The sequence below is a fragment of the Nestor notabilis genome, unplaced genomic scaffold (genome assembly GCF_000696875.1).
Source record: "Nestor notabilis isolate BGI_N333 unplaced genomic scaffold, ASM69687v1 scaffold1049, whole genome shotgun sequence".
Lineage (NCBI taxonomy): Eukaryota > Metazoa > Chordata > Aves > Psittaciformes > Psittacidae > Nestor > Nestor notabilis.
This window is the reverse complement of record NW_009944835.1, coordinates 130,632-156,635: the sequence shown is the minus strand read 5'-3', so window position 1 is coordinate 156,635 and position 26,004 is coordinate 130,632. Positions and strand designations below refer to the sequence as shown.

The 26,004-nt window shown below is 44.8% G+C and overlaps 1 protein-coding gene across 1 annotated transcript in view; it reads left to right on the top strand.

Annotated features, from left to right (window-relative positions):
• The first annotated feature begins 3,200 nt into the window (after positions 1 to 3,200).
• TIAM1 (T-cell lymphoma invasion and metastasis 1) overlaps positions 3,201 to 26,004 on the top strand; it is an 82,339-nt gene continuing 59,535 nt past the window's right edge. The window contains 3 exon segments of the mRNA XM_010022579.1: positions 3,201 to 4,169; positions 19,313 to 19,760; positions 22,038 to 22,210. Of these exon segments, the coding sequence (XP_010020881.1) occupies positions 3,201 to 4,169; positions 19,313 to 19,760; positions 22,038 to 22,210 (1,590 nt within the window).

The following is a 26,004-nucleotide window of genomic DNA, read 5'->3' as shown; positions in this document are numbered from 1 at the left end:
GAGTGGGGTGCCACTTGGTGTTCTCTTTTCCCTGGCTCCTGCATCACCTTCCAGCTGTGCTGCCCTGTCCACACCCTGCTATGTCCCCAGATAGGTACCCTTGTGCTGCCTCTGGCATGTGCCAGTTCAACTCACTCTCAGCAAAAATAAACTAACAGAAATCCCTCCCCCATGTATTTATTTTCTGCTGGTTTAGTAGGCTTAGCTGCATGAGCACCTGAATTGGTTGAGGTTAACTGGTGGAAATGCTCAGCCAGGAATGCTGGCTGAGGGTTGGCAAGAATGGAGGTGAGAAGGTAGGATGGGGGACCCTTCCAAGGGCAGCCATTGGTTGGGCACGTCACAAACAGTCACCCTCAGCTTGACCCAGCAGGGTTGACTTTCTCCATCCAGGGTGGACTCAACCTACTGTGTCCTGCATCTTCCGGGGGAGCTGGTCTCAGCTGGGCGATGGTGACAAGCCATGGGGGTGGCACTGTCTTGCGTTGCTGCAGATGGATCAGCTGCACCATGTCTGCCTGCAGCCCTCTTGCACCCACCACACAGCAATTGTGCAAACCTGCAATGAAATGCTGAGGAAATCAGTGGAATTAGGGTAAGGCCTCTTCTGGGGTGCAGGAGTGAGGTATGGGCTAGTCTGTGGGTTAGATAGCCGTCTGTGTGATTTGCAAACGTGTCCTCACCCAAAGTGCCAATCCACAGAATTAAAAAGGGACAGCTCTTTGAAGTCTGACACTTCTTGCCAGTATCTAGCAGATACTTCTCATTGTGTGAAATCACTCAGTAAACATTCCTGCCGCCGTCTGCAGAGAAAAGACTTTCCTCCTTCCATGAGAGTGTTTATTTCCACACAGGATGCAGCCTGAGCTGCTGCTCCTTTACTCGCCAAGTCATTTGTGGTTCTGTTACTTTTTGGCTGGGTGAAATTTTGCCTGGTTTGCATGGAGACTGTGTTCAGGTGGTGGCACGGGTCTGCTGTCCTTAGCCACGCTGCCTCGTGTTTTCATCAGCAAGCGTGCCTGACTGTGTGATGTGCACTGGATGCTTCTGCCCTTCAGCAGCTCAGTTTCTGAAGGTAAAGAGCCACTCTTCAATCATTCAGGGTTTCAAGAGGACTTTTAAAAACTGCTCTTTCTCCTTAGATAGGCACTGGAACGATGGCTGCAAGCTGGAGACTGGGGATAGATGGTTGCACGCTCTGATGGGCTTTGCAATCAGTGGAAATCCTGTCAAATGAAAGTGTGGTTAGCAAGAATCTCAGAATCAAAGCAGCTAAAAGCATTACCCCAAGAGGGTTTCTTTTGCAAGATGGGGGAGGGTGTTGAGGTCTGGTTTTAGACATTAGTGTGGAAGACAAAATGCAGTTTTTGTGCTTGAAAATGTTTTAGAAGCAAAAGCTAGCTGACATTTGTTTTTCAGTCTGGTCTGTATCAAAGGGCTGTAGCTTTTAAGGAATAATAAACCCTGTGTAGGGATTCATAATGCTGTCAGGTTTTTTAGATTAAAACCTGCCCTCTCTTCAGTGCATTTATTTTTCTAAACGATGCATGATAACCAAGTCTCATGACAGTCAATGGGAGTTCAGCCATTAATTTCAGTAGACGTAGGGTATTTCCTGGTATAGTTTACTTCACATGTGATTATTTTAGATACATGGAGGTGCCTGTTGCTCCAGCACTGAGCAGATTTTTAGCCTCAGATGCAACCTACTTAGCTGGGTAGAAGTGGTCCGAAGTATCACTGCCTAAGTTGAGTTCTAGCATACCCACCCAGGGTGGCCTACAGCAGAATTGCTGTGTCTGTGTTTAGATAATCAATACCTCGCTTTCTATGTAATTTATGTAGGGCTAATTCAGTTCCTTGCAGCACCAACAGTGTGTATTTAGTTAGCAAGGAAAAATGCACAATCACATTCATTCTGCCAGCATCTGGCTCAATACCCATCAGTGCATCCCGTTAAAGGAGAGGAAATTGCCCCAAGAAGTTAAAACCTCCAGATTATTTTACTGTGAAGGCAACTTATTTTTCAACCAAGACTAATAGAAATATGAGGAAGTTTTGTCTGGGAATTTCTGTTCAAGATTTACGGACTATTTATCTAGATAGAATTGTCTTGAGTGTAATTCAGGATCTCCTATTTAATTTTGAATGGCCATGTACTTTAACATTTGCTTTTCTTATTCTTCTTTTTGCTCTTTGGCCAGACAGAGCCAATACTACTGATAAAATATTTCTGACATTTGTAGAGTGAGATCACAGACCTCAAAGTGTTTTCCAAGGTTGAATCCAGATCATCACTCCCATCTTCTGGATGGGAAACCTGTTTCATGGCAGGATGTGTGCAACTGAATAATGCAGGAGCCAAGGTACAGAGATGGGGGCAGAAACCCAGTCCGTGTGTTCCAGCTTAGTTTTCCCTTTGCTAGATGAAAGTGCTTAGATCTAGCTATCTGTTTTCAGAGTGAGTAGGAAGGAAAGGTTATTTTTGTGTAGTCTGAGTCACTCATGCTAATTTATTTTTCATAATATGGCTTTCTTGCGTGGGGCTCTCTGTACCTGCTTAATGTTGCCCTGTTTTTTTTTGTTCCAGAAATCAAACCTGTCATTAGTTTGCTCCCGAACAGTTGAATTTGTACTTTGCTATTTGGTGCTTCAATTCACAGTTCCTAACAAAAAAAAAGTGAGATTTCAGATGAAGGTGTATATCCATCAACTTTCTGGTATCTTCTTGCATGCAGATAAACAATAGCTGTTGATTTTTGAGTTTGTAGGGTTTGCTGGAATTTTGAAGCCAGTGCTAAGAATCAAATGAATGTGCGCAGAGCTGAGATTGCCAGTGCACTTTGGTGGTAAACTGGCGCCAGTTGACACCGAACTTCAATCCTTTCCTCGTCTATACTCTTCATTTACACCAGCATAGTTATCGTCCAGGTTTTTCCTGCATACTGGTTTAACTGAGTTGTATTTATAAGTTTCCTGGTATGGTTGCTGGCTTCCCTAATTAAATCTATGGGATCAGTTGCCGTTGTTAAAGCGTGTGCTGCGAGACCAGTTGGAAGCTGTGGTTTAGGTGTCAGAACAGGTTCATTAACAAAACAAGGTGTTTTGGGTGTACTAGGGCATTTGTGCATCTTTTCACCTGCGTGTTTGCTTGCCGCTTTTAACCGTCCCTCCTCTCTCCCCTTGCAGACTGTGACACCATGGGAAACGCGGAGAGCCAGAGCGTGGAGCATGCCTTCTACGGAGACAAGCACACCAGCCTGGGCCGCAAGCACACTTCCCGCTCCCTGCGCCTCTCCAATAAAGCCTCTCGCCGGACACGACATGCTTCTTCTGGAAAAATTATCCACCGTAACTCAGAAGTGAGCACCCGCTCCAGCAGCACCCCCAGCATCCCCCAGTCCCTGGCGGAGAACGGCCTGGAGCCCTTCTCCCAGGAAGCTAACCTAGAGGACTTCGGTAGCCCCATCTGGGTGGACCGTGTGGACATGGGCCTGCGGCCTGTTTCCTACCACACCGACTCCTCTGTAACCCCCAGTGTGGACAGCAGCACTGTGCTCACCGCTGCCTCTGTCCAGAGCATGCCTGACTCGGAGGAGAGCAGGCTCTACGGAGATGAGCCACCCTTCCTGGCAGAGGGTGACGGGAGGTCACATCGATACGCGTCCAACGGGACAAACTTCATGGAGACAGCCAGCTTCAAGAAGAAGCGCTCCAAATCGGCCGACATCTGGCGTGAGGACAGCTTGGAGTTTTCGCTTTCTGACCTCAGCCAGGAGCATTTAACGAGCAATGAGGAAATCCTGGGCTTGGCTGAGGAGAAGGATGCCGAGGCAACCCGGGCGCAGGAGGCTGATGGCAGCCCCCAGACACTGGTTACCTGCCAGCGTGCCAACTCTATGAGTGACTTGTATTCCCCCAAAACCCCGAGCGCTACTGTCAATGGAGGTCCGCGGAACCCCTTTGGAGGGTACTGCCGGAATTTAGTGTCTGACATCCCAGATATTGGGAGCCATAAGATGGCATCAGTTACTGCTGAGGATGCGCCTTCTTACAGTAATTACAATACGCTGCCCTGTAGGAAATCCCACTGCCTTTCTGAAGGGGCCACCAACCCTCAAATTAGCCATAGTAACAGCATGCAAGGCAGAAGGGCAAAAACTACTCAGGTAAGGCAGTTTTCTTCTATGTAAAATGAAGTGTGTGGCATTTGCTAAGCTGTGTCTGTAGATAAAGATATTCCAGGTTCTTACAGGCTCTGTTTTCCTTCAACACCCCCTTTCCAAGAAGAGGGCTGTATCCAGGAAAGAGCTGAACTAACCAGAGTCCACAGCTGGCTTGATCCCATCACTGCTCCCTTCCTTATCTGCAGCTCTGGGCCTCTTCCACTCCTCACTGTCTATTGGAAAAGATAAATCTGCATTTGCCAGCTAAAGATTTTCCTGCATGTTTTGCAGTGCTGATGGTGCCTTTTTTCCCAGGGTAGCTGCCAAAGTTGATCACTCCACTTGGGAGCTTGACACATGTTGGTTGTGTCTCCCCTCTCTGCCCTCCCTGCTCTGTTGCCCTCTGCTGCCTGCACATGTGCAAGCGCTTGGCTCTTGTGGCTGGAAGCAAAGCAGCAGCACATGAGTGTTTCCCCTCCCCTCTATCATAAACACTTGCTAGGCTGAAATTTCACTCTGCTAATTAGCTGATGTTCGTATCTGTGCAAAACATCACCCAGAAATAGTGCTGTCCCTCACAGGATACTGCCAGCCCAGCAAGCTGTGGTGCTAACCTGCTGTAAACTGTAAAATGATGGGGGATATAGATGTACAGAGAAGACGCTGCTTCTTTTATCCAGGGAGGACATCATACCCTTCATCCTTTTAACAGACAGCACTGAGCCAAGATGAGCTTTTCTATCTGGTGCCCCTCCCACACTCCGAACACCAGTCCTGTGACCTTTGCTTTGATGACTGCTGTTGGATCTTTATTATGTTTTGCTCTGCTTTTCTTGGCCGTGTTCTGCCTGACTAAGTTACACAGCACCGCCTGGCGCTGCAAACAGCAATTCTGCTTACAGCGAAGAGGCAGACTGCTCAGAGAGGTGGAAAAAGGAGCTACAAATCCTGCCCACCTGTACAAGCTGCGTGTGACATATGCATAGCGGGCATATTGCACGCAGTTTAAATGCATTTGCTTGGCTTGCTGGACCTTCTCAGAGCCATGGTCCAGCCGCCTAATGCAAGGCGCTAGCTGTGGTGTTTTTTACATGAATTACTTTCTAGCTGTGGGCACCAGCTCAGAAACATGGCAGGGGGACACAGACAAACAGTGTGGCGGTGCAGGTCAGAGCTGTGCACCAGATTGCATGCTTCAGCAGCTCCCCGGTTTGGTTGCATGGTTTCTCCTGCATACGCCGTGCAGTGTACACACACTGCGCCGTGTGACCCAGAAAAATTAAAAGCAGCATGTTCTATCAAGGTCAGAGTCCTGCAGGCTCGTGTCCTGCTGCTGGACTGAGCTGTTGGCAGGACACCAGTGCTGGAGATACGAGGCTGGGCAGCGTGAGTCAGGCAGGTTGCAGTGTGCCGCAGAGGACGTGCGGGGCTGCGGAGGTGCAGAGGGCTGTTGGAGGGCAGGAGGAGCATGTGCCCCCTCTTTCCTGCTGGCACTGACTTGTGAGAGCTGATGGCAAGAGGTTGCTGAGTGACTTACTGGTTGTGCTTGATCTGTGGAGATAGACCCTTCTAAATACAAAAATGACATGCTAAAGCAGATGCTGCAGTGTCCCACAACAGCAGCTTTGTACTTCAAAATCAGCCTTTTATTTTCAGGGGTATGTTTATGGTGCGAGTGCAAAAAACCTTTGGTGCTCCATCAAGGCAGAGCAGGATAAAAAGCAAGAGAACAACAACAACAACAAGCAAAAAAAAAAGGATGTTGTTTGGCAGCCTTGAATGTAACAGCTTTCATGGAGATTGCTAGGTGTAACTGCTGCCTCCAGCCCTCTTTCAAGTGTATTTAAGAAAAAGAGAACAGTGTTGCTGGTGAACAGCAAAGCATTTGTTTTTCGTCTTGGTGTTTCTCTTGGCATTAGGAAGATTCCTCTGAGGCACTCAGTGAAAGTCACAAATTTATGTAGCATTTTGCGAGGTCGCAGCCATACCTTAGGACATCACTTTGTGGGGCTGGTTTCACTAGATGTATCTCCTGAGCTTGGAGACAGTGGCTATAAGGAGTCTCAGCAGTGTTTATTAGCACATATAAATTCAACAGAATTAAAGCTTTGGAAAGGTTAAAATTCCTTCCAAGTCTTTAATCCTAGCAGCATACAGGATAAGATACGTGTCAGCAATGAAGTCATGTTAGCCCAAGCCTACCTTTAGCAAGCTTAGGGAAATGACTATCATTATATGTTTAATAGAGCAAAAAGGAAGACCAAATTTGCACACAAAATAAAAGGACTAGTTCATTGGTGAACCTGATTAGGTGGCTTTGGATGGGGTGAGAGGAGGGAAGCTGCCAACGTGCCTGTGTACCAGGTCCCCAGTCTGACAATGTCTCAGCACTTTGCTCATCTTTACACTCCTCGTGTGAAGTAGGGCATGATTGTTACCCTACTTGAGATGGTGGAAGCTCAGATGTAGAGCTGATGACCTTGCTGCTTTAATGTTAACGTGCTCCTTGGCACTGCATTGGTTTGTGCCAGACAGTACTTGGGCACAGTTTGGGGAATTTTGTTTTCCTCTGCCTTTCCCAGTCTTTCAACGCCTTCTCAATGGGCTTCACACTCTTGATGATTGCCTTGAGCATTGACCCAGAGCCTGCCATATGTGTCCTCATGTTGTAAAACATTTAATGCTATAAAAACAATTTAGTGGACTGACGCAAAACTGTCATGTTTTTTTCAGCCTTTTGAACTGCCTCCTCCCATCCCAATCCCTCAAAATAATAGTTATGTCTTAGGGCCATAAGGGAACCACACAAAGGTGACCCAGGGCCACGTGTTAATACGGTGTTGGACACAGTTTTTCCTCTTGGCCCCTAGGCCAGTGACCCATCATTGCCCCTCTGTTATTTAACAGTGAGGATGTAGCTCCCTTGTTTAAAGTCACCTAATTGAGCCTCACAGACAGGAGTGAGGTTTCTGCCCAGCTCACCATTGCCCATCCTCAAAAGAATTAGTGTTTGTATTTGTCAGTGGGTATTTTTTTCAGGTTTTGGAAAGTCGTAGCTGGGATATTAACATGTTTTTTCAGTCTCACCAACCCTGGTGCTAGTAGTGCTGGAAGGTGCTGATGGTCATTTGCAGGTATCTTTTGACTAGTCTAGTTCCTATAGAGGTTCCCTGAAAGCTGAAGACACTGAGTGTAGAGTAAGTGCAAGACCACAATGGGATTGTGCCCTTGTGTTTGATTCTTGGATCCAGCCACTGTTACATGATTCAATTCTAAATTGATTAGAAGTTGTCAGTAGCTGTAATTTTTGTGATGTGCTGACCACTGCTCCTGGGAAAAAGCATCCTAGAATGGAGCTGTATGTATTTTGTTGTAACGCCTGATCCATGGGTTCTTTACAAGTACATAAAAGAAATATAAAAAAAAAAAAAAAAAAGAAAAAGAAAAAAAAGAAAATCTCTCCCTTCCAAATTTAAACCTTAAATTGAACTGTGGGAGTCATTTTCCACTAATCGAGAGGGAGAGCTTTTTAATACTGGAGAGACAATTATATTCAATATGCGCAAACTGTTAATATTCACAGGGTGGGCTTGGGGCACCCACGCAGCAGTTCTGTTTTTTGCAATGTTTTAACATTAAGGGTTCTGTTCTGCTGAAGCGAGACTTCCCGGAGAGCTCTGCTGGGATCATGTTTGGCTTTTGGAGCTGATGTGATGTAGGTGGAAAAAGCTTAATTGGCTGACATTTTCACCCATTTTTGCTTGAAGGGAGACAAGCTCTGGTTGGATACAGCTTGTTCTGGCTGTGGGTTGTGAGATCCCTAGGATCCTACAACCTGCTTGTTGGGATCCAGACTTTGTGAAATGGCTCTGTTGTGTCCTGCTTGCAGCTAAACATCTGCCTGTGGGAGACTCCTTCCTCCTCCTCTTCTGGATGTTCAGAGACAAATGTAACCACATGCTCCCCTGCTGTTATGAGCCCTAATTGAAATTTGAGGAGTGGAATTAGGGGATGGAAACCATGAGATAGGTTTTTGTGCCACTTCCAAGCCCATCTTAGCATCTCCTTACTCCATGTTTCCCCTCTGTGGATAATTTCTGACTTCTGTTTTCTTTAGGTCATCAAATTGGGGGGATACAGCCTCACTTAGGGCATGAACCTCTTTTGATATTTTCAGCTCTGCTACTAGGGCAGTTGGGTGAAGACATCCTGCATGTACAGAAGGTGTTCCGGTCACACAGCAAAACCTGCGTGCCAGGCTGAGGTCTTGGCAGCGTGTCTGTTCATGGGTGTCCACTGTGGATTGGCATAAGGCAGCCCAACCTGATGCTGGCTCTGGCTCTGCAAGTTCCACTCCTTCTGTCTGTTTTTTTTTTGGTGATGGTTGAGGTGGTGATGGCAGTGGACATTGAAGCCAGAGACCTTCATGGGTTTCCAGTGGTGGTTATTTGCTTTGTGGGGGAAGACATTAGAAGCAGTTCCTAGTAGGCGTGAAGCTTTCTAGGGGAGCGATGGTGTTTGCAAGCAGTATTTAGAGCATGGTGTGACCCCTGTGTGCATTAAAATCAAAGGAGACATGGTGGGCAAAGCATTTCTGTGTGGTCAGCCACTCACCTATGAGAAAAGTGGCTTGTTCCTCTCAGAGCTTTATAGTCCAATTTGTGATTTCATCCGGAAAGCTCAATTCCAGTGTTAGTGTTGCAATGGTGCAATCCAGGTTTTTTACATAACTTTTGAGAAGGAGCTGCTAGAAGATGTCCCTCAACTCTGCAGGGAAAGCAAAGGATTTTTCCTGTGTCCAGTCCAGTGTTTGTTGTGGAACTGAGCAGACAGTGAGTGAACAAACTTCCTGCCTGATTGACTTGGAAACTGCGCCTCGGTCAGCTCCAGCCCCAGACTATGTCCTTGGCATGTGAAATCCCCTTTTGTCTGATTGTCAAGTTTATTACTGTTTTTAGGCCTCTGTAGGTAGCTTGAAGGAATTTGGGATCTCAAACCTTAAAAAAAAAAAAAAATCCTATATACAAAAAATTTGCAGAATATGCAGGAGATGAAACCAGTGTTTTTGTGGGAATTAGATCAGGATGTACAGAGAAACCAGTCTAAAATTAGAATATCTTTCCAGTCGATATTATTTTTTTGCCATCTCAGGGAATTTTATAACAGGTTATTGTGTTTCATTATGCTCTGTAAGATGGCTAAACTACAGAGACATGATGCTTGTTTTTAAGTTGTGTAAAACTTTTTCACAAATAGTTTCGTGGCATAGAGGATATAACCTCAAACGTAAAAGGATCGCACTGGGTCTGTCACATGAAAGCACCATCTGGTCCAATATTTTGTTTCCCAAGTATCAAGAGCTCAGGAAAAGAAAGAAAGAAACTGGGAGAATACAGGGTAAACTTTCCTTTAGGGCATTCTTCCTGATCCCAGAAGATTAGTGATTTGTCTTCCTGAGCAAGAAATAAAGCCAAGACTGTTGGGTTGACCTGTCCCCCATGAATTCTCTTTTCTGAAATAATTTTCTCTTCTGGCTTCCACTGCATCCTGTTCACTCCCCGCACAACACTTGTGACCTTGCAGCCTGCTCTTATAGCCCTCCTTGGTCATAACTTTTCCAGGCAGAGTATCTTCAGCAGCTGAAGCTCTGCTCCTATAAAGTGTTTTGGTACATCTCAGTCTGTAGTCTGGAAAACATAGCTATTTTCAATTTAAGTATGATTCTTAACCAGTTTGACCCAGGCCTTTAATATTAGTTGTTTGACTCCAGGTGGAATTGAGGAAAGAAATAAAGACAAAGTCATGTGTCATTAAATTATAACTAGTGATACATAGTTCAGTAAGTGCCTGTAAGTAAGATGTTCCTGCTTTTCAGCTGTAGTGTGCATCTCACTGTTTTGAGCCCCTGTTCACATAGTCCTGTTGTGCCTTTCACGTAGAGGTCCTTTTCAAGGTCTCAGGTATAGCCTGAGCTACACTCCGAATCTCCAAAACCTGGAGATCCTGGAGTTGCATGGTTTGGCTCAAGTGACTCAAGGGGCTGAATCCCACTGAAGAGAACTTATCAGCCAGTCACTTTGCTGGGCCTCCAGGCAAACTATCCTCTTAAAACCAAACACCTCTGTTTTCAGCTACCAGCCCCAGGGCACCAAGTTAAAGGAAGGGTGGAAATGGGCTTGGGGGGAAGGGGTAGCCACTCATTCTTGTGGCAGCCCAAGCTTGCATATGTGAATCCACATCTTTGATCCTGCTGGCTACTCTCAGTAGGTCTGAATGAGACCCATTTAATGGCCAGACCAAATGAGTTGTTTATAGCCTGGCCAACTGGAAGCAGATTCAGCATGAGCCTGGAGGAAAGCTTGAATAGAGGGTTTCAGGCTCAAACTCAGAGGTCTTCTCTGCTCTGTCAACCAGGCTGCCCTTCCCAGATGGTTGAGAGTAGATCAGGTATTGCCTATTCAGGATATCTGAAAGCAAACAGCAGTCACTCCCTTCAGACCATACAACTCTGCCCCAGTATTGTCAGGGAAAGGAGGAGCATATAAAAAAGAGTATTTTGGTCTTTGCTGGCAAATGTTTTGATACTCTTTCGAAGATCTTGTTTTTCTTCCTTCGCTCTTGGTCTGAAGCCAATGGAAAGCAAACCAGCAGTCCTGATTTCTGATGTAACTCTATTCAGGCATGGTTTTTTTAAACAGTAGGACTTTGTCATTTATACATTTGAAATGCTTGTACTATTGGCAATAATTGTATTCTCTGTAAAGCTATATAGACTGCATGTTTTTAGTTGCAGGTACATTTCACTGAAAAATCACAGGCAGGTTGCCCCAGCTGCATGTTTGCTGGGCTATGCTTGCTTAGATGGATCTAATTTGCAATAGTGATCCTTTCCGTGAAGTGCTCCATGGAAATGTTTCTTTTCAGAGAGTTTCAGCATGTGATCCTGTGACTAGTCATCTTTCCAGATGGCAGACGTTTCGCTGCTTCCTTAAGTTAGGTGATTGTTCAGGTGAACACCTCCCACATGATATGCTTTAATTTCAAGTTGCTCTTCTAGCAGCTTTCACCCTTCCCCACTTCTACCCCCTCTATTGCATTTCTCAGGAAGAACTGCCTCTTCTTGGCACTGAGTGAACAAAAAGTAACCTCACCCTGTGTTTTACTTCGTGGATTTTGGTTAGGCACATTGCCATTTGTTTAGCTCAAGCACAGTTAGGCTGCTTGCATTACTTTATGGTTAGTTCAGTCCATCTAGAAACTTCCTTCAGCTGGGTGGTCCATCGGGATGAAAGCAACGTAAGTTTTGGGGGGTCCTCAGCATATCATTTGGGAACAGAGGAATTAAACACTGCAGTGCTCAGGAACTGAGACTTCCTCCCACTGCTGGGAATGCAAAGCAGGCATCCACCCCAGATCTGTGCAGGTGTCAGAAGCTGTGTGCAGGGACCACACTCCAAGAGGCTTTACTGGATTACAGGTTGATTCTCATTCGTGGTATTATATACTTTAGCACCCCTTAAAAGTCAGTGCTAAAGCCAGGGAAGAGCCCATGTGCTCAGGTCCCATGGTAGCACTTCATGCTGTTTCCAGCTAAGGGCCCTTTTGTCCTTTGTGTATTCTCTTGCAGGCTTGGATTTCTCTCATGTTATTAAAAAGAAAAATCAAAACATCCTCCCCCTTCCCTTTGCCCAATACTTTAGCTCTTAAAGATGCAAACCGAACTTTCTGAACATGAACAAATCACAAACTGGTGCTTCAACTGTCCTGAGTCAGTGAAGAGCTCCACCCAGGACCTTGGAGAGAAGGGTAGAGGAGTTCCATGCATTTCACTGCAGCTTTATGGGGGACAGTTTCATTTTCAGCATTTTCTGTCTCACAGCTGACAAGTCCTCCATGGTTGTACCTTCCTGACTGCTGCAGGAGCCCCTGTGGGTCCATAATTTGCCTTTAAGGCATCTAAGTCTGACAAGAAAACCAGGCTCCTTGGGGAAGCATCTACAGCATCTACAGAGAAGATCCTTCTTTCCACATACTAGCTGGAAAATGTCCAGGGATTCAGTGAACCAAAAATGTTCCCAACTCCTGTATTACAGCACTAAGCTAAGATGATTGCGTAATGTGAGTGAAGGAGCCAAGTGTAATACTGAGGTAACAGTCATACATTATCAGAGTTGTCTGCACGGGAAGTGGGGTTGATGAATGCTCGATACGTTGGTGTTTACTACCTGCCTGTCCTGCAGGAGCGAAGTGGGTGCACATCTCCTATCCATATTGAGTATCTTCTGAGTGCTTGTCACCTAGTACCTTGTCTGTTTTTCCAAGGTGCCAAATTACACTGTACAGCATTCACCAAGAGAAGTTCATAAAGGAACCTTGGAACCAAAACCGATTGAAATCCATGCCTTAAGAGTTTCCCAGGGATTATTGCCCAGAATCCTGTGACTATGATTCATCCTTTCATAGCAAGTGTGAAGTTTCCTGCTAGGAGAAATATCTAGAGGTCTGGGCTAGTACCTTTCTTGTTGGGAGTAAATTTGATTTCAGAGAACCATGGCCAAAACCTGCTCGCTTATTAAACCACTCTGCCCAGCTTTAATAACACATATAAATTTTTTTTTGTTTTGTTTTTGGTATTTGTTTTTTTTTGTGTGGTTGGTTGTTTTGTTTTGTTTTAATTTTGACTCTTCCAGACATCAACAGAAGAACTGTTGTGTGTGGTGAGTGCATAGAAGTAGGAACGAGAGCTGCTTCTACATATCAGTCTCCAATCTCTTTGAATTCCCAAAGGTAACAAACCCAGCATCTCACTCTAGTATCCACATACAAATTGCAGTTGGCTTCTAACTGTACCTCACTCAACTTGGGAGCCCTCCTAGGAGGTTTAAACAGTACCCAACTAATCCAGCAGAAAACTGCAGTTGGCCTATGCTGGTTTGTGGCTGTCAGTTTACTTCTGCAAAGCCTGCTGTCAGTCTGGTGCATCCTGGCATCCTAGTTCTCATACAATACTGTCCTGTTGTACACAGGTCTGTATGTATATTCAGAACTTTCTTTCGTATCAATTCCCAACATCTGGTTGAGGGGCTTTGTTCATTGCTGCGGAGGCAGATCTCCTTCATGTCATCATTATAATCCCTCTGACTTTACAGTCATTTGGACATGATTCAGTACATTTGTAACAGTCTTCAAAACTATATTCCTCACAGACAGAATGAGCTGTGGAGTTGCTTTTGTGTTTCTCTACTGTAGCTTTAAAACCATTTCTCCCACTCAGGTTTCACTTGCAATTTATGATTAATCTTTGCTTTTTGGAATGTTTTGACTCTTTTCAATACAGAGAAATCTTCTAATGCATCCATTACTGGGTGTTGAAGTTACTCTGGAAAAAGGATTTAATTTTGTTTTGGAGCAAGTTGTACCTTATCAGACTACCTTGACCATCAAATGATGGTGGAGTCAGTACTGAAAAGAAAGGAAAAACACTTATCAGTCCAATCTTTCTCTACACAGGAGCTTCAAAGAGACAGAAGGCACATAAAAGCATGCAAACCAGCAGGCTGCTAACCCATCTATTTTAAATGTGTTCTGTGGTGCTTGCCTAACTTAGCAGCCAGGCAGGTTATGTGCAATTTCAGGCTGTTGCTGAATGTGAACACCTTCTTGCTCTGTTGCTAAACAGGACAGGGAACACAAGATATGCGTTCTCTTGGAGGGAACCCCTTCCAAGAAAGAAAACCCTTTACTAAAGAGTACTTTCAATCTAATGGTTAATTTAGAAAGAAGTATTAACCACATAAGGAACTGTTACTATTAGGGAAGTAAGAGTTTTCCTACTAAATCGCACAAGCCTAAAGTGCTCACGAATCACTGCTGTCAGTCAAGCAGGAGAAAGTGATTCATCAAGCCATTTTAATAGTGTTTGTAGCAGGGTTGTTGGTGGGAAGTTTGGTAAGTGCATTGTTATTGCAAGCGATCTGAATGTGTCCGGTCATGAGCCAGGGAGCTGGGAAAGGTTTATCCCATCCAGTGATCTCCTGCTAGCAGAGGCCAATACCAAATATGTTCAACAAGGGGACAAAGGCACTTGGAACCTGCCCCAAAACTTTTTTCCTTTTTTTTGCTAGCTGAAGGTGGAAAGCTTTTTCTAAACCAAAAGTGTGGTTTTTTGGTTTTGTTTTGTTTTTTTCTATTTCCTAAATTTAGCAAGAATTTTTTAACAAAATAATGTTTAACAAATACCTGTAGTGGACATATAGTTGTATGAGTGTCATGTGAGAAAGTAAAAGCTACATCAGTGAGCACGTTAGCTTGATGTAGCTTGCATTAAGTTTTGTTCTCCACTGTCTTGCTTTGCATGAAACCCAGTGTTCATGCGAGGACGAAACATATATTTAAGTGGGTTGCTAATACTTTCACTAATATTTTACCCAATTGGTTCATCAGTTAAATTGTTCTCTGTATTTGATGGGGCTGTGGTAATTCCGCTTCATTACACTTGAATGCTATTAGGGCTGTTGTAGCTGTCCTGGCACGTGGCCTGCTTCTGGGCCTCACTGCATTCTTTTTGGTAACAACGGCACTATTCAGCCCATCTCTGGTTTCTCATTATGTGTTGTATCTCTCTGTTGTCAGGCATTCAACCTTTCCCTCCTCTTTCCCTCCCTTACTGTCGTCTGAACCTCCTTTCATAAACCCTGAGCATTTACAACTGACACAGTAGCACTGCCAGTATAAGAAATGGTGCTGCTTCTCTGTTGTCTTCAGCAGTGGCAGGGATCCCAGATCCCGGTGGAAGCTCTCCTACTACTTACCACCTCCCCATCAAGGCATGCTGTGCAGCAGTCACTACACCCTGTTTAGTTTTCTTCTTTAGCTAGCGGTCTTTATATACCCTGCTTTCCACAGAGTAACCTTAAATTGAAGCGACAAAGACCCCTCTTTAATCAGTTTGTTGTCTCCAAGACGTGCTGTCTTTGCAAAATGCTAAGAACTGCTATTCCCATGACTTCCCCCATCTCTCTGTTTTGGAGGAAATATGCTTTCCTTTCTTTGCTACATGCTTTCTACTTGGTGTGACCGATTTAATGATTTCCACCTCCCTCTTGCTTTGCCCTCTTGTCCTCCCAGGCCCGAAGCTAGGTAAACACCAGTGGGAAGGCTAAGTGGGGCAGCACAGATTTTAGTTCCAGTCTTGCATTTGGTTCCTGAGATGGTTTCTCTGGTTAAAAATACTCCTCTGTGTGGATACAGCTGTTTGCCAGCGTGAAAATACAAAACTGGAGATCCCGGGTGAAGTGCAAAGTATCAGGTGTGGTGTCCTGAATCTTACACAGAGCTGGATGAAACTTCAGGGTTTTTTGCCCCATAAAATAAACCAGAGGCCCTTGGTGATAGCAATTGCAAGTCCAGAGTAATGTGCTGATGATTTGTTGTAATGCGTGTAAAATGTCCAAAACTGCGGGCTTCAGGAACATGCCCTCAGTCTTCAACTATCTCCCTAGCTCCCAAGATGTGCCTGGCACATGCCATCAGCATTATGATGGAGAGCCTCAGGGACACTGGGCAGGAGTCAGCAGGATGAGTAGTGAAGGCTGAGCTGTGTCTGTAGTTCACTCTCGGCCTCAAGAGTCTTTACCTGGGAACTCCTGCTGAGGAGTGAAATGTTTGTGTTGTTAGCAAGCCTTTGTGGTGTATCCCGTCATGGACCCGGAATGGTAATAAGTCTTCCTTGAAGGAGAGAGACAGTTGCTGTTGCCCATGGGGCTCTTTGAGAACCTAAGCAGGAAACGTGAGTAATTCCTAAGTAGTTCTCATCAAGGTTATGCAATGTGTGGTTTGCTTCTGGGTAGAAAACTGTGGTGGCCATGTCAGCAAGTACTCTGAAGCTGGACACCAAAGTATGTATGCACATTGCTCTCATCAGTGGGGAGCCATGCTGCCTACAGTGTGAGTCGGGATGCTTGATTTTCAGCATCCTTGTTTGAAAATTTGCAGTAGTTCTGTGCCCCCAGTGGTGTGTTCATCAAACCCTGCTACGGTTTGTTGCTTGGGTTGGGACTGCTACCCTTCAGCCTTGGCACTTCTCTGTAGAAGTACAGTACTAAACCTCTCTACTTTCTGCTGAACTCTTAGTTGAATGTGCTTCAGTATGTGGGTTATAGCAGTGCAGGACAGCCAGAGCAAATGTTGGCTGCTTTGTCAGATCTTTTCATACCCTCTGATGAGAACAAGCTGACATTGCAGCAGGAACTCAGAAGTCAGAGATCTGTGCAATGAATGCTCTTAACCCTACTAACCCTGAGACCAATCTTCTCATAGAGCAGACTTCCGAAAGTGCTAAGCTCATTCAATGCTACATTTCATAATTCATGAGCATGAACAATATTAGCAGGCTGTAGGTTTTGAACCATTCTGACCTCTGTATGCTCGGACCCTCCTCCTACCAAAGGGCTTGAATTGGCTGGCTCAAAGTCTTTGATATGAGATATTCAAGACAGAAAAAAGGAGTCCAAGAGCAGAGGGATCAGAGTGGGGCTTCAGCATTATGCTGAAAAGATCTTTTTGACCCATCCAGCCTATTGTTGGCACTGTGCTAAAAATTATAAAGATGTTTGCAAAATGTGCTACAGCTTAAGCTCATTGGCATATATATCAGTCTGAGTTTTCCATCCTTGTATTTTTTAATAAATAGTAAACTGTAAAGCCCATGTGTCAGTAACAGAGTATAATCCTCATGTATGGAAACTAAAGCAATTAATGCTGTGTCTCACCAGGCATGAGGGACCATGGGAGCCTGCACTGCAGCGCTGTGCTTGGCATCTCTGGCGGCACTTTTGTTTTTGAAAAAACACTCCATCTGCTAAAAAGCACCAAAAAGGTTTTATGCATGCACTGCCTGGCAAAATCACAAATCCTGTATCCCTCAAGTTGGTGGTCTGTTTTAGTAGCTCTTTATTTTTTTAAACAGACTAATTCCAGTTAAAGCGTGAGATATGCTTCCTGAAAGTTGTATTAGCTGAAATTCTGAAATTCACTCTATACTTTTTGTATAGCATGGATAAAATAATTATGAGACAGATTGGATGTTTATTAAATCATTAACCTAAAATAAAATGCTCAAAACCTAAACTAATCTTTGTTGCCACAGTTACACAGTGTTCACTGCAGAATGCAGGTTCATTTATGCCATATGAGTGCCACACTTTTTCCCTTCAAAAAAGTTACGGAGGAAGAAGGGCCCAGAAGGCAAATGCAAACCCTGATCCTTCTATGGGAATAATTATGCCAGGGAACATGGGGGACCTAATTCAATTCTTTGGTGTTCCAGTTTTAGGCCAATGTAGCAGTGCTGGCAGAGAGGCAGTGCCTTGGGCATGTGAGTGTCAAGTGGCTGTGCCAGTCCAGGCTCCCTGACGCACAGGGTCTCAGATGGAGTGCTGTCATCAGAAGTTGCACCATCCAGCTTTTCCTGATGGAGTGCAAAAACTCCTTGCAGCAGTGTTTTGTAAACACAGGTTTCTGAGCAGCACCAGTTCCCCTCTCCAGATATTACTCCTTTGCAGTGCTGCAAGAAATGGAAAGATAGTCGGTTTCCAAAATAAAAGTATATTGGAACAGCAGGAAAAAACGTGTGGTTGTGAAAACTGCTCTGTATGGATAGATAACTGCACTTACTGGAAGCCCTTCTCGGCTCATTCACATGCAATGGGAGTAGAGGAATACTGGCCAGTCCAGAACAGCTTGTCTATCACTGTGTCTTGCATTAAATAACCAGACTGACTAGGATAACTGTGCTCATTGAGCAAGGAAGGAAGCACTTATTCTTCCAGCTGGACTCCAAGTCCCCCCTGAGAGGTAGCGTTTATAAAGAACGGGTCCATCCATTACAAATAAATGCCTTAAAAGTTAGTCAAATTCAGCAACACCCCTCCCCCTAAGGTTTCCTCATCCAACTCATGCTCCACAAGAGCAAGGTTTCAAACAGAGCTCAGTGGAGGGTTTCTTGGTTTCTGCAGAGGTGTTCTTGGATGCATAGAAAACTGGTGCTTGAACCAACACCTAGAAGCTTGTTTTCTCTCAAAATAAACACTGCATTCTGCCACCTCTTCTCAGAGACTCCTCTTTCTTTAAAAATAACTTGTAAATTGAGCACCAGCTGCTCTTGCAGGAGAGGCGGAGGCTGAAATTCCTGTTGTTTTGGCCATGTTTCTCACCACTTTACATCTTCTTCCTTGGCTCCCTCTTCTCCTGAGTATCTAATGTAAGAGATTTGTCTCCACTTACAGGGCTTGGCCTTTATCTGTCCTCCTTCAAAAACTGCCACAGATGCTTCTGGATGCTGAGATGGTAGTGTTAGCCTCCTATGAGTACTAGCCGTGTTGCAGGGGGCAGGCTGAGCCACTATGCCTTCAAAACCTGAATTCAGTTGTATTGTTTCCTGTATTGCTCAAACCGGCCATATTCTTGTCTCTTGTGATCCTCCAACTGCGAGTTGTTTGGGACCAGGAAAGGTCTTCTGTTGCAGTATTTTGGCAGAGTCTATCACAGTGGGATTTTGCAGGGGATATCACGTGGCCCATCGCTAGGGTTTGTGATGATGAAGTGACACAAACCAGAAATAATCTCAAATACATTAACTTCTTAGCAGGCGGGGAAAAAAAGTGCCTTTTTAGTTATATAATTTGCAAATTATAATCTTTGGAATATCTAAAATGTATCTTCAGCTGGAGGTGTGAGTGTACAATATCAATGTTTTCTTTTCAAAATGTGTAGGTCGATTGCTGTTTTTCTTGACACTGCCAGTTTTTGCTACCATATGTTCTCCTTTTGCAAAACCTTTAGCACTGTTAGCTTAATGTAAACAAGTGATGCTGCGTCTTATATTCCAAAATGCTAAGGCTGTAGAAGCAGCACCTGAAATTGTGCCTGTATGACTGGCCTTTCCTAAACTGTGATGGAAGTTCTGCCTACCCCACCTTTAATACCAGTTGTTTGTCTTCTGAAGAAGAAGAGGGATTTCCAGTGCCAGACAAAATGGGGTGTGAAAAACCATGGTGCCACCTGTGCATTTGGGTTCAGTTGGTGTCTCCAGAAGGTCAGGCTTGGCCAGCCCCTTCATCTCACAACTGTGTCTCTCTTGCAACTAGGATGTCAACGCAGGGGAGGGGAGCGAGTTCACCGACAGCGGGATCGAGGGAGCAGCCACCGACACCGACCTCCTTTCTAGGCGCTCCAATGCTACCAACTCAAGTTACTCCCCGACAGCCAGTCGGGCTTTCATCGGCAGCGACAGCGGGAGCAGCTCAACAGGCGATGGGCTTCGCCAGGGGGTGTACGAGAACTTCCGCCGGGAGCTGGAGATGAGCACCACCAACAGTGAGAACCTGGAGGAGGCCGGCTCTGCCCTCAGCGATGAGCAGAGCAGCGGCACCCTCAGCTCCCCAGGGCAGTCCGACATCCTCCTGACGGCTGCCCAGGGCACGGTACGGAAAGCTGGTGCTCTGGCAGTGAAAAACTTCCTGGTGCACAAAAAGAACAAGAAAGTGGAGTCGGCCACGCGCAGGAAGTGGAAGCACTACTGGGTTTCCCTGAAAGGTACAGAGCAAGCGTGCAACAGTCATCCATATGGGTGTCCACAGTGTCCTGGGGGTTGTGTATTGCTCCATATGAAGAAACAATAGCCTAGACTCTTAACAAAAGCTGCTGTGAGCTTCAGTATAATTAACATCAAGTATGAGGAAGTCGTCCTGATGTTTTTTAGACAGGAATGTTATTTGATGGTTGTTGATGTACCTACATTATGGCAACACATGTAGTCCAAGACGTGACTGCTGCACTGAAGTGTGGTTCATATCCTGCTTTGAGTCATAGAATACCCAGTTTTGAGTCCTTCTGGCACCACATAGGGTGGCTTTTCTGAGCACTGGGTGTTTCCTTTGAGAAGCACATCTGTGGCTTGCTCACAAGCTAAATACCTGTGTGCAGCTGCAGGCACATGACAGTGGGAGTTTGCTAGTGATGACAGTGGCATGCCTTCAAACAGGGACTCTGTGTGCATTCCTCTTGTATAAATCTTGCATTTAGTGCCACTGGCCTCTCATCTGAGACGTGCTTCACAAGTATAAACACTCAGTGAGTTGCAACACGTTGGTGGTGTGGACAGGAAGCCACGGTTTGGTCATCGAGGTTGGCTTGAGACCTGGGAGATGTTGACTCTGGGTGCGTCACTCATCTTGCGGTGGGCAGCCCTCAGCACCTGGCTGTTCCTGCTAGGAGCATGCTCCAGCCTTGCTTGGGGTCTGAGTGCTTATAAATGCACATAAATATTAACAGAGCAGTGAAACTCATGAGCTGGCCTTCTAAAGCGACCTCTAATTAATCTTCATGTGGTTGCATTGGCAGTGAAACGGGAAGCAGTGCTTGCAGGGTTTTGGGATTGGCCTTTCTCTCCTCCACCACCGTCGGCCTCCTCTGTGAGCCAGGGGAGGCAGAGCCATGCCTCCTGCTGTAGGTGGGATTACCAAGAAGCTCAGAGTATTTAAAGCCCTGTGCTCCCCACAGAGTGCTTTTTTTAGAGAACTTTTTTTCTTCTTAATTTGCAGCACCGTTTAAAAGCCAGCAGCAAAGTTGGGTGCCAGCTCTTCCTCGGGGTGGTTAGGGAGATTGGGGAAGTGAAGGAGGAGAGAGGGAGGGGGCTGTGGCAGCCCTAATCTCCTGGAAGGGGGGCCCTGTGGCAGGAAGGTCTTGCTGTGAGGAGCAGGCAAACAAAGGGCCATCTGGGAGGAAAAAAGGGGAAGGATGAGCATGGAGGCAATGTTATTTTGAAGTGCTTTGACTCAAGTGAAGTGTTTGCTCCTTGGATTGCTGTGCCTTAATAATGTTAGTGTTTAAACGAGGCTTTGAAGTTAACAGCTGCTATTGTTTGGCTGCAAATACTTTTCTGAGAGGCTGGGTAACAGGGATTCCCATTACATCGAGAGGGCTGGTTCAGTGGCAGAGAAACTGTCTGCCAGTTTTAGTATAAAACAACTTTTTTTTGAGTCTCTCAAATAGCAGACTTGCTTTACCTACCTCCCCCATCTACCCCGAGAACTGTAGGTGTTATTTTGTAAAACCAAGCAGGTTATTTGATGCCCCCAGTTAAAATGGGGTTTTGTTTTTGGCTGTATCACCCTGAGTCAGAGCTGGAAATAAGCGCAGTAAGGATTTTGGTTTGTGCCTTTTGTTTGTTTGCTGGGGTGTTTTTGTACGTCAGTCTTCCAGCGAGCGCAACTCATTCCATTCTTCTTCCAGTTACTCATCTGCATCCAGTAATTAAACCGCTTGATCTTTGCCTTGCAGGGACTGCAGCAGCCGCAGGAGGCTGAGGCAGGGCCATGGAGGTTTGCCTGGGGCCTGTCTGCTCGACAGGGCCACTCACAGCTGTCCGGCACCGCCATGGGAGACAACGCTGTCATGCCTGTGTCTTCCTTTGGTCCCCTCAGTGGGATGGGGTGACTGTGGAGGATCCCCACTTTTGGACTTATAATGATGCTTCTCGTCTGGGGCTGTATTTTACTACCCATGACTTTCATGCCTGCGGCTGCCTAGAATGAACAAAATGGCCCACTGGGGCATGGCTTGATGTACTATACAGCTCATGGTGTGCCCTCGTGGTGTGGAAACCGTGACCTTATTGGGCTTAAAACTGGGCCGTTGCTGGTGCTTTCTGCTGTCAGGCTGAAAACTTAAACAGGCCCTGGCAAATCCTCCCTCATCCCTGTGACAGTTTTATGGATGATTTATAGTCCCAAGTACCAGCGCTGAATACATGCAAGGTGGCTGTTGGTGTTTTAAATGTATTGCTTGCTAATATACAATCATCTCTTTTAGGATGCACCTTGTTTTTTTATGAGACTGATGGCAGATCCGGCATTGACCACAACAGCATCCCGAAGCATGCTGTCTGGGTAGAAAACAGCATAGTGCAAGCAGTGCCTGAACACCCCAAGAAGGACTTTGTCTTCTGTCTCAGTAACTCCCTTGGGGATGCTTTCCTCTTTCAGGTTGGTCTGATTCAGGGGTTTGACAAAGTTGTTCCTTTTTACTGTCTCTGACCAAGGAAGACATCTTAACTGTGGTTGAAATCAATGGGAAAATCCTGCTGACTCCAGTAGGTTTGGGATTTTCCTCTGGCAGCACTAGAGGAAGAACGCAATGTATTCAGTAAATGCCACTCAAGAGACCCACTACCATATGTGAGTCACTGTCAGGTCTGCTATTTTTATTGACTGACCAGGCTCTCTTTGTGTAGATGGTTGGAACAAAGTAAGAATTAAGAAATATTTGTACATCCCTGTGAAAACCGGGAACTTTGCATGGTTTGACAGTTGCTTCTAACACACAGACCAGGCCCGTTACCATACAGGACATACAGTAGTGCATTAATGTGCTGTAACACTGTCTGTGTCTTGTAAAAGACATATATCAAAGATGGGACCTTGCAAAGAGGCTCAAGGGGTTTACGAGACCAAGAGGAGTTTGAAGTGCGACGGGTAGCTGGACCTCAGGTGCTCTCCCAGTGGTGCTGGAGAATCCAGTTACCCACTGTTCATACATGCCTTAATCAACATTTTGCTGTTGCCAGAGAGGAGACTGAACACTGGACATGACTGCATGTTTAGTTTTATTAGTCAGAAAATAGAAATGTCAGAATTTCACAGGTTACATTTAGTAAAAATCCAGTACTTATGTCAAAGACCATACATTAGTTGATGTGTTTCACTGAAAAAGATTCCTGTATTTTAGTAGCTGCTGCTTCCCTGAGTGATTTTTAGGTTGGCATTCCACTAGAATGGGTCTGGATTCTCAAACTAGTGCAAAGTAAAAAAGCCTCACTGACTCCAAAGGAAGTGGTGCTGGCTCTCATCTTGAAAAGACTGAGTATCTGATTGCATACTGAAAAAAAAATCATTTTTTTGTAGACTAGCTTCTCTGCCACCTCAGTCTAATTTTTCCTCAGCTTATAGTGTAATACTAGAGCACTCCTTTCTACTTCATGCTTTTCCTGGACAGGGTATGTGTATTTTGCCACCTGGTGAGCTTCATCCAGGAGGTAAGTGTGGTGCTTGTGATCTCTGCGTGTGCTTGAAAGATTGTGGAGCACCACCTCCTCTGGATACCTGCTGATACAAGCTGTAAAATCTTTTCCATGCAGTTTTCTAAGGAGAAACCTTTATTTTCAAAAAATTAATGCCAGTGGATGCTAAATACTGAAAAGGTCACATTCAGTACATTTCTTTTGTGGCAACACAGGGCCTTATTCATTAAAGAGCCGTGTCATTATGCCATGGGTAATTTTCATATAAATTTGTGGGGAAAAAGCAAAAATGAGCCTTTTTGAATGAAAAAACGTTATTTATATTGCCTTGCAGAAATTTTTTGTTGATATGTCCCTTCTGCCACAGAACCCATGCATTGCTAGTGAAGCAGAAGAGAAAGAAGGGATGAGTTTGGAGAGAAGGGAAGGAGCCCAGCTGCAATGGTGGAAGTAATGTGCAAGTGACTGTGCTGTAGGGCTTGCTCTGCTGCACTCAGAGCAGCTGACGCACGTGTGTGGCTGCTCAGCTGTATTGCTTAACTGCTCATATCGTACACATCTGTGCACACATAACACAGTGCTGTAGTAGTAGCTTTGAAGAGAAGAAACCTCAGACCTGCAGACTGTTCCTGTCCTATAGAGACTGTGTACTTAAGGAGAAAAATAGGGTTGCTTTGTAAAGCATACAGATACTGGACATCTTGTAACAAGCCTTCCCACTGCATCACACCTAGAGACATCACATACATCCTACACAATGATTTCTTGCTCAGTCACTTCTTATCGTGCCTACACAAACAAATCCATTACTTGCAGATGTCACATGTATTTTCTAGGAGCTCAGAGCAACTTGTGACACCACATACTTATCTATCAGGTGTTCGCAGCTTGTTTATGTGGTCCTTTCTGTTGAGAAATGGAGTGATTCCCCTTGCCTACTCATCTACCAAAAGAGTCTTCAGCCCTAAAATCTATTCCAGGTTCCTTTTTCCCCTCTCTTTCCCCAGGAAACCGAAAAGAAAATCTAATGGTATACAGATAGTATTTTAAAATTGAATAAGATAAAAGCATGATCTCTTGCTGTTGTGATTTCGTTAGGAATTAACAAAACATACCATCTCATTGTAAGTCCAGTGCTGCTCCCTTCTCTACTAGGGACTAGGCTTCATCACCTGACTCTTGGCAAAGTGTCTTCCATTTTGCAAATAATTTGTTTTCAGCAGTAATTCCTCAGTAAGGGGGGGCTCAACATGCCTTCAGCAGTGGCAGTAAGACACTGTAAGCCCCTGTCTATGAATGAGAGCTTGTTAATATTATTACCTGGGCAGGGAGCCTGACTAATTTAAGCAATATACTTTGCACAGTGCCAACTGAAGACAAGAAAATTGGTAGTAAGAGATGGTCCTTTCCAGTGCAGACCCTATCTTCTGCTGAGGGCTTCTAACCTGAACTAAGGAAAGCAATGTCATTCTGGGACACATGTGTTTCACCTGCTTCAGTGCCACAGAAGTTTTGGGAGCATATGCCTGAAGTCCAGCCTGTGCATACGTGACTTTCACAGTTGGGATTCTGTGGGAATCTCTCCTTGGCTTCAGTAAGCTATGTCCTTTGCTGCTGTGACCATCCGGAGAGCAGTGAGGATGACCTTCTTCATCTGTGCTAGCAACTGGAGAAGTCATACTGTGCTATCTATTAATAGATCAGGTATCATCAGAAAGTTTAATTAGAACAAGGTGGTTTGGCACTTTGCTGCTTTTTCAGTCACAAGCCAAATATCAGTGTGATTACTGCTAAAGGCTGACACTCAGACAAAGTCTGCTGCAACCTTGAGTTGGCTGTAAATTTTGTTTTACAATCTACTGTAAAAAGGAATGAAGTTTAGTAAGAAGTCTAATAAGATTTACTTTTCATTTTGAAAGTCTGGAAAATGAACACTTTGAATACTCTTCTTTCTAGGTCAAAAGCCTCTAATCAGAACAGTGCTCTTCCAGAAAAATGTGCTGGTGTCCCATGCACCAGCCTAATATCTTAAAGAATCACAAAATTGTAGAATCATAGAATAGTTTGGATTGGAAGGGACTTTAAAGATTAACTAATTCCAACCCCCTTATATGGGCAGGGATATCTGTTGCTCAAAGCCCCATCCAACCTGGCCTTGAACACTTCCAGGGAGGCGAAGTGTTGCCTTTTCCTGAACTGTCACACACCTGCTTGTGGAGGTACAATACCAGAGCCATAAAAATTATGATGAGCTTGCTTTTAATGATAACAGAGTTGTCTTTAGACTGCTTTGAGACCTTCAGAAGTGGAAATCTTGTTTGTCTATGCATCACAATAAAGCTACTTATAGGTATCATGGTCATGTTTTATGCCATTAATTTATTACTAAATATTACATGCCAAAAAAGCTCTCCATGTCAAGAGCACAGTATGTTCCCTGCCTTAAGGAACTGGGAGTATAGAAAACGTCATTAAATGTTGAGCTACAAACTATGCCAACATTGCATTGTGCAAGGAAGGTAATTCCTGAGACCTTTCTGGGAAACACTGTACAGCTGCAAAGCACAGATATAGGTGTAATTCCAAGTGCTGAATGCCTAATGCTGAGTTAAAAATGGCCTGCTTAAGAATGATGGTGTTTTTATTACTTCTGTTATAAGTGGATTTAAGGCTTCAAATCTTAAGATCAAAGGGAAAGGAAACTCCTTGGAATTGCATTTGTTAATCTCCAATCAATTTTAAAGAGGATCCTGACTTCCT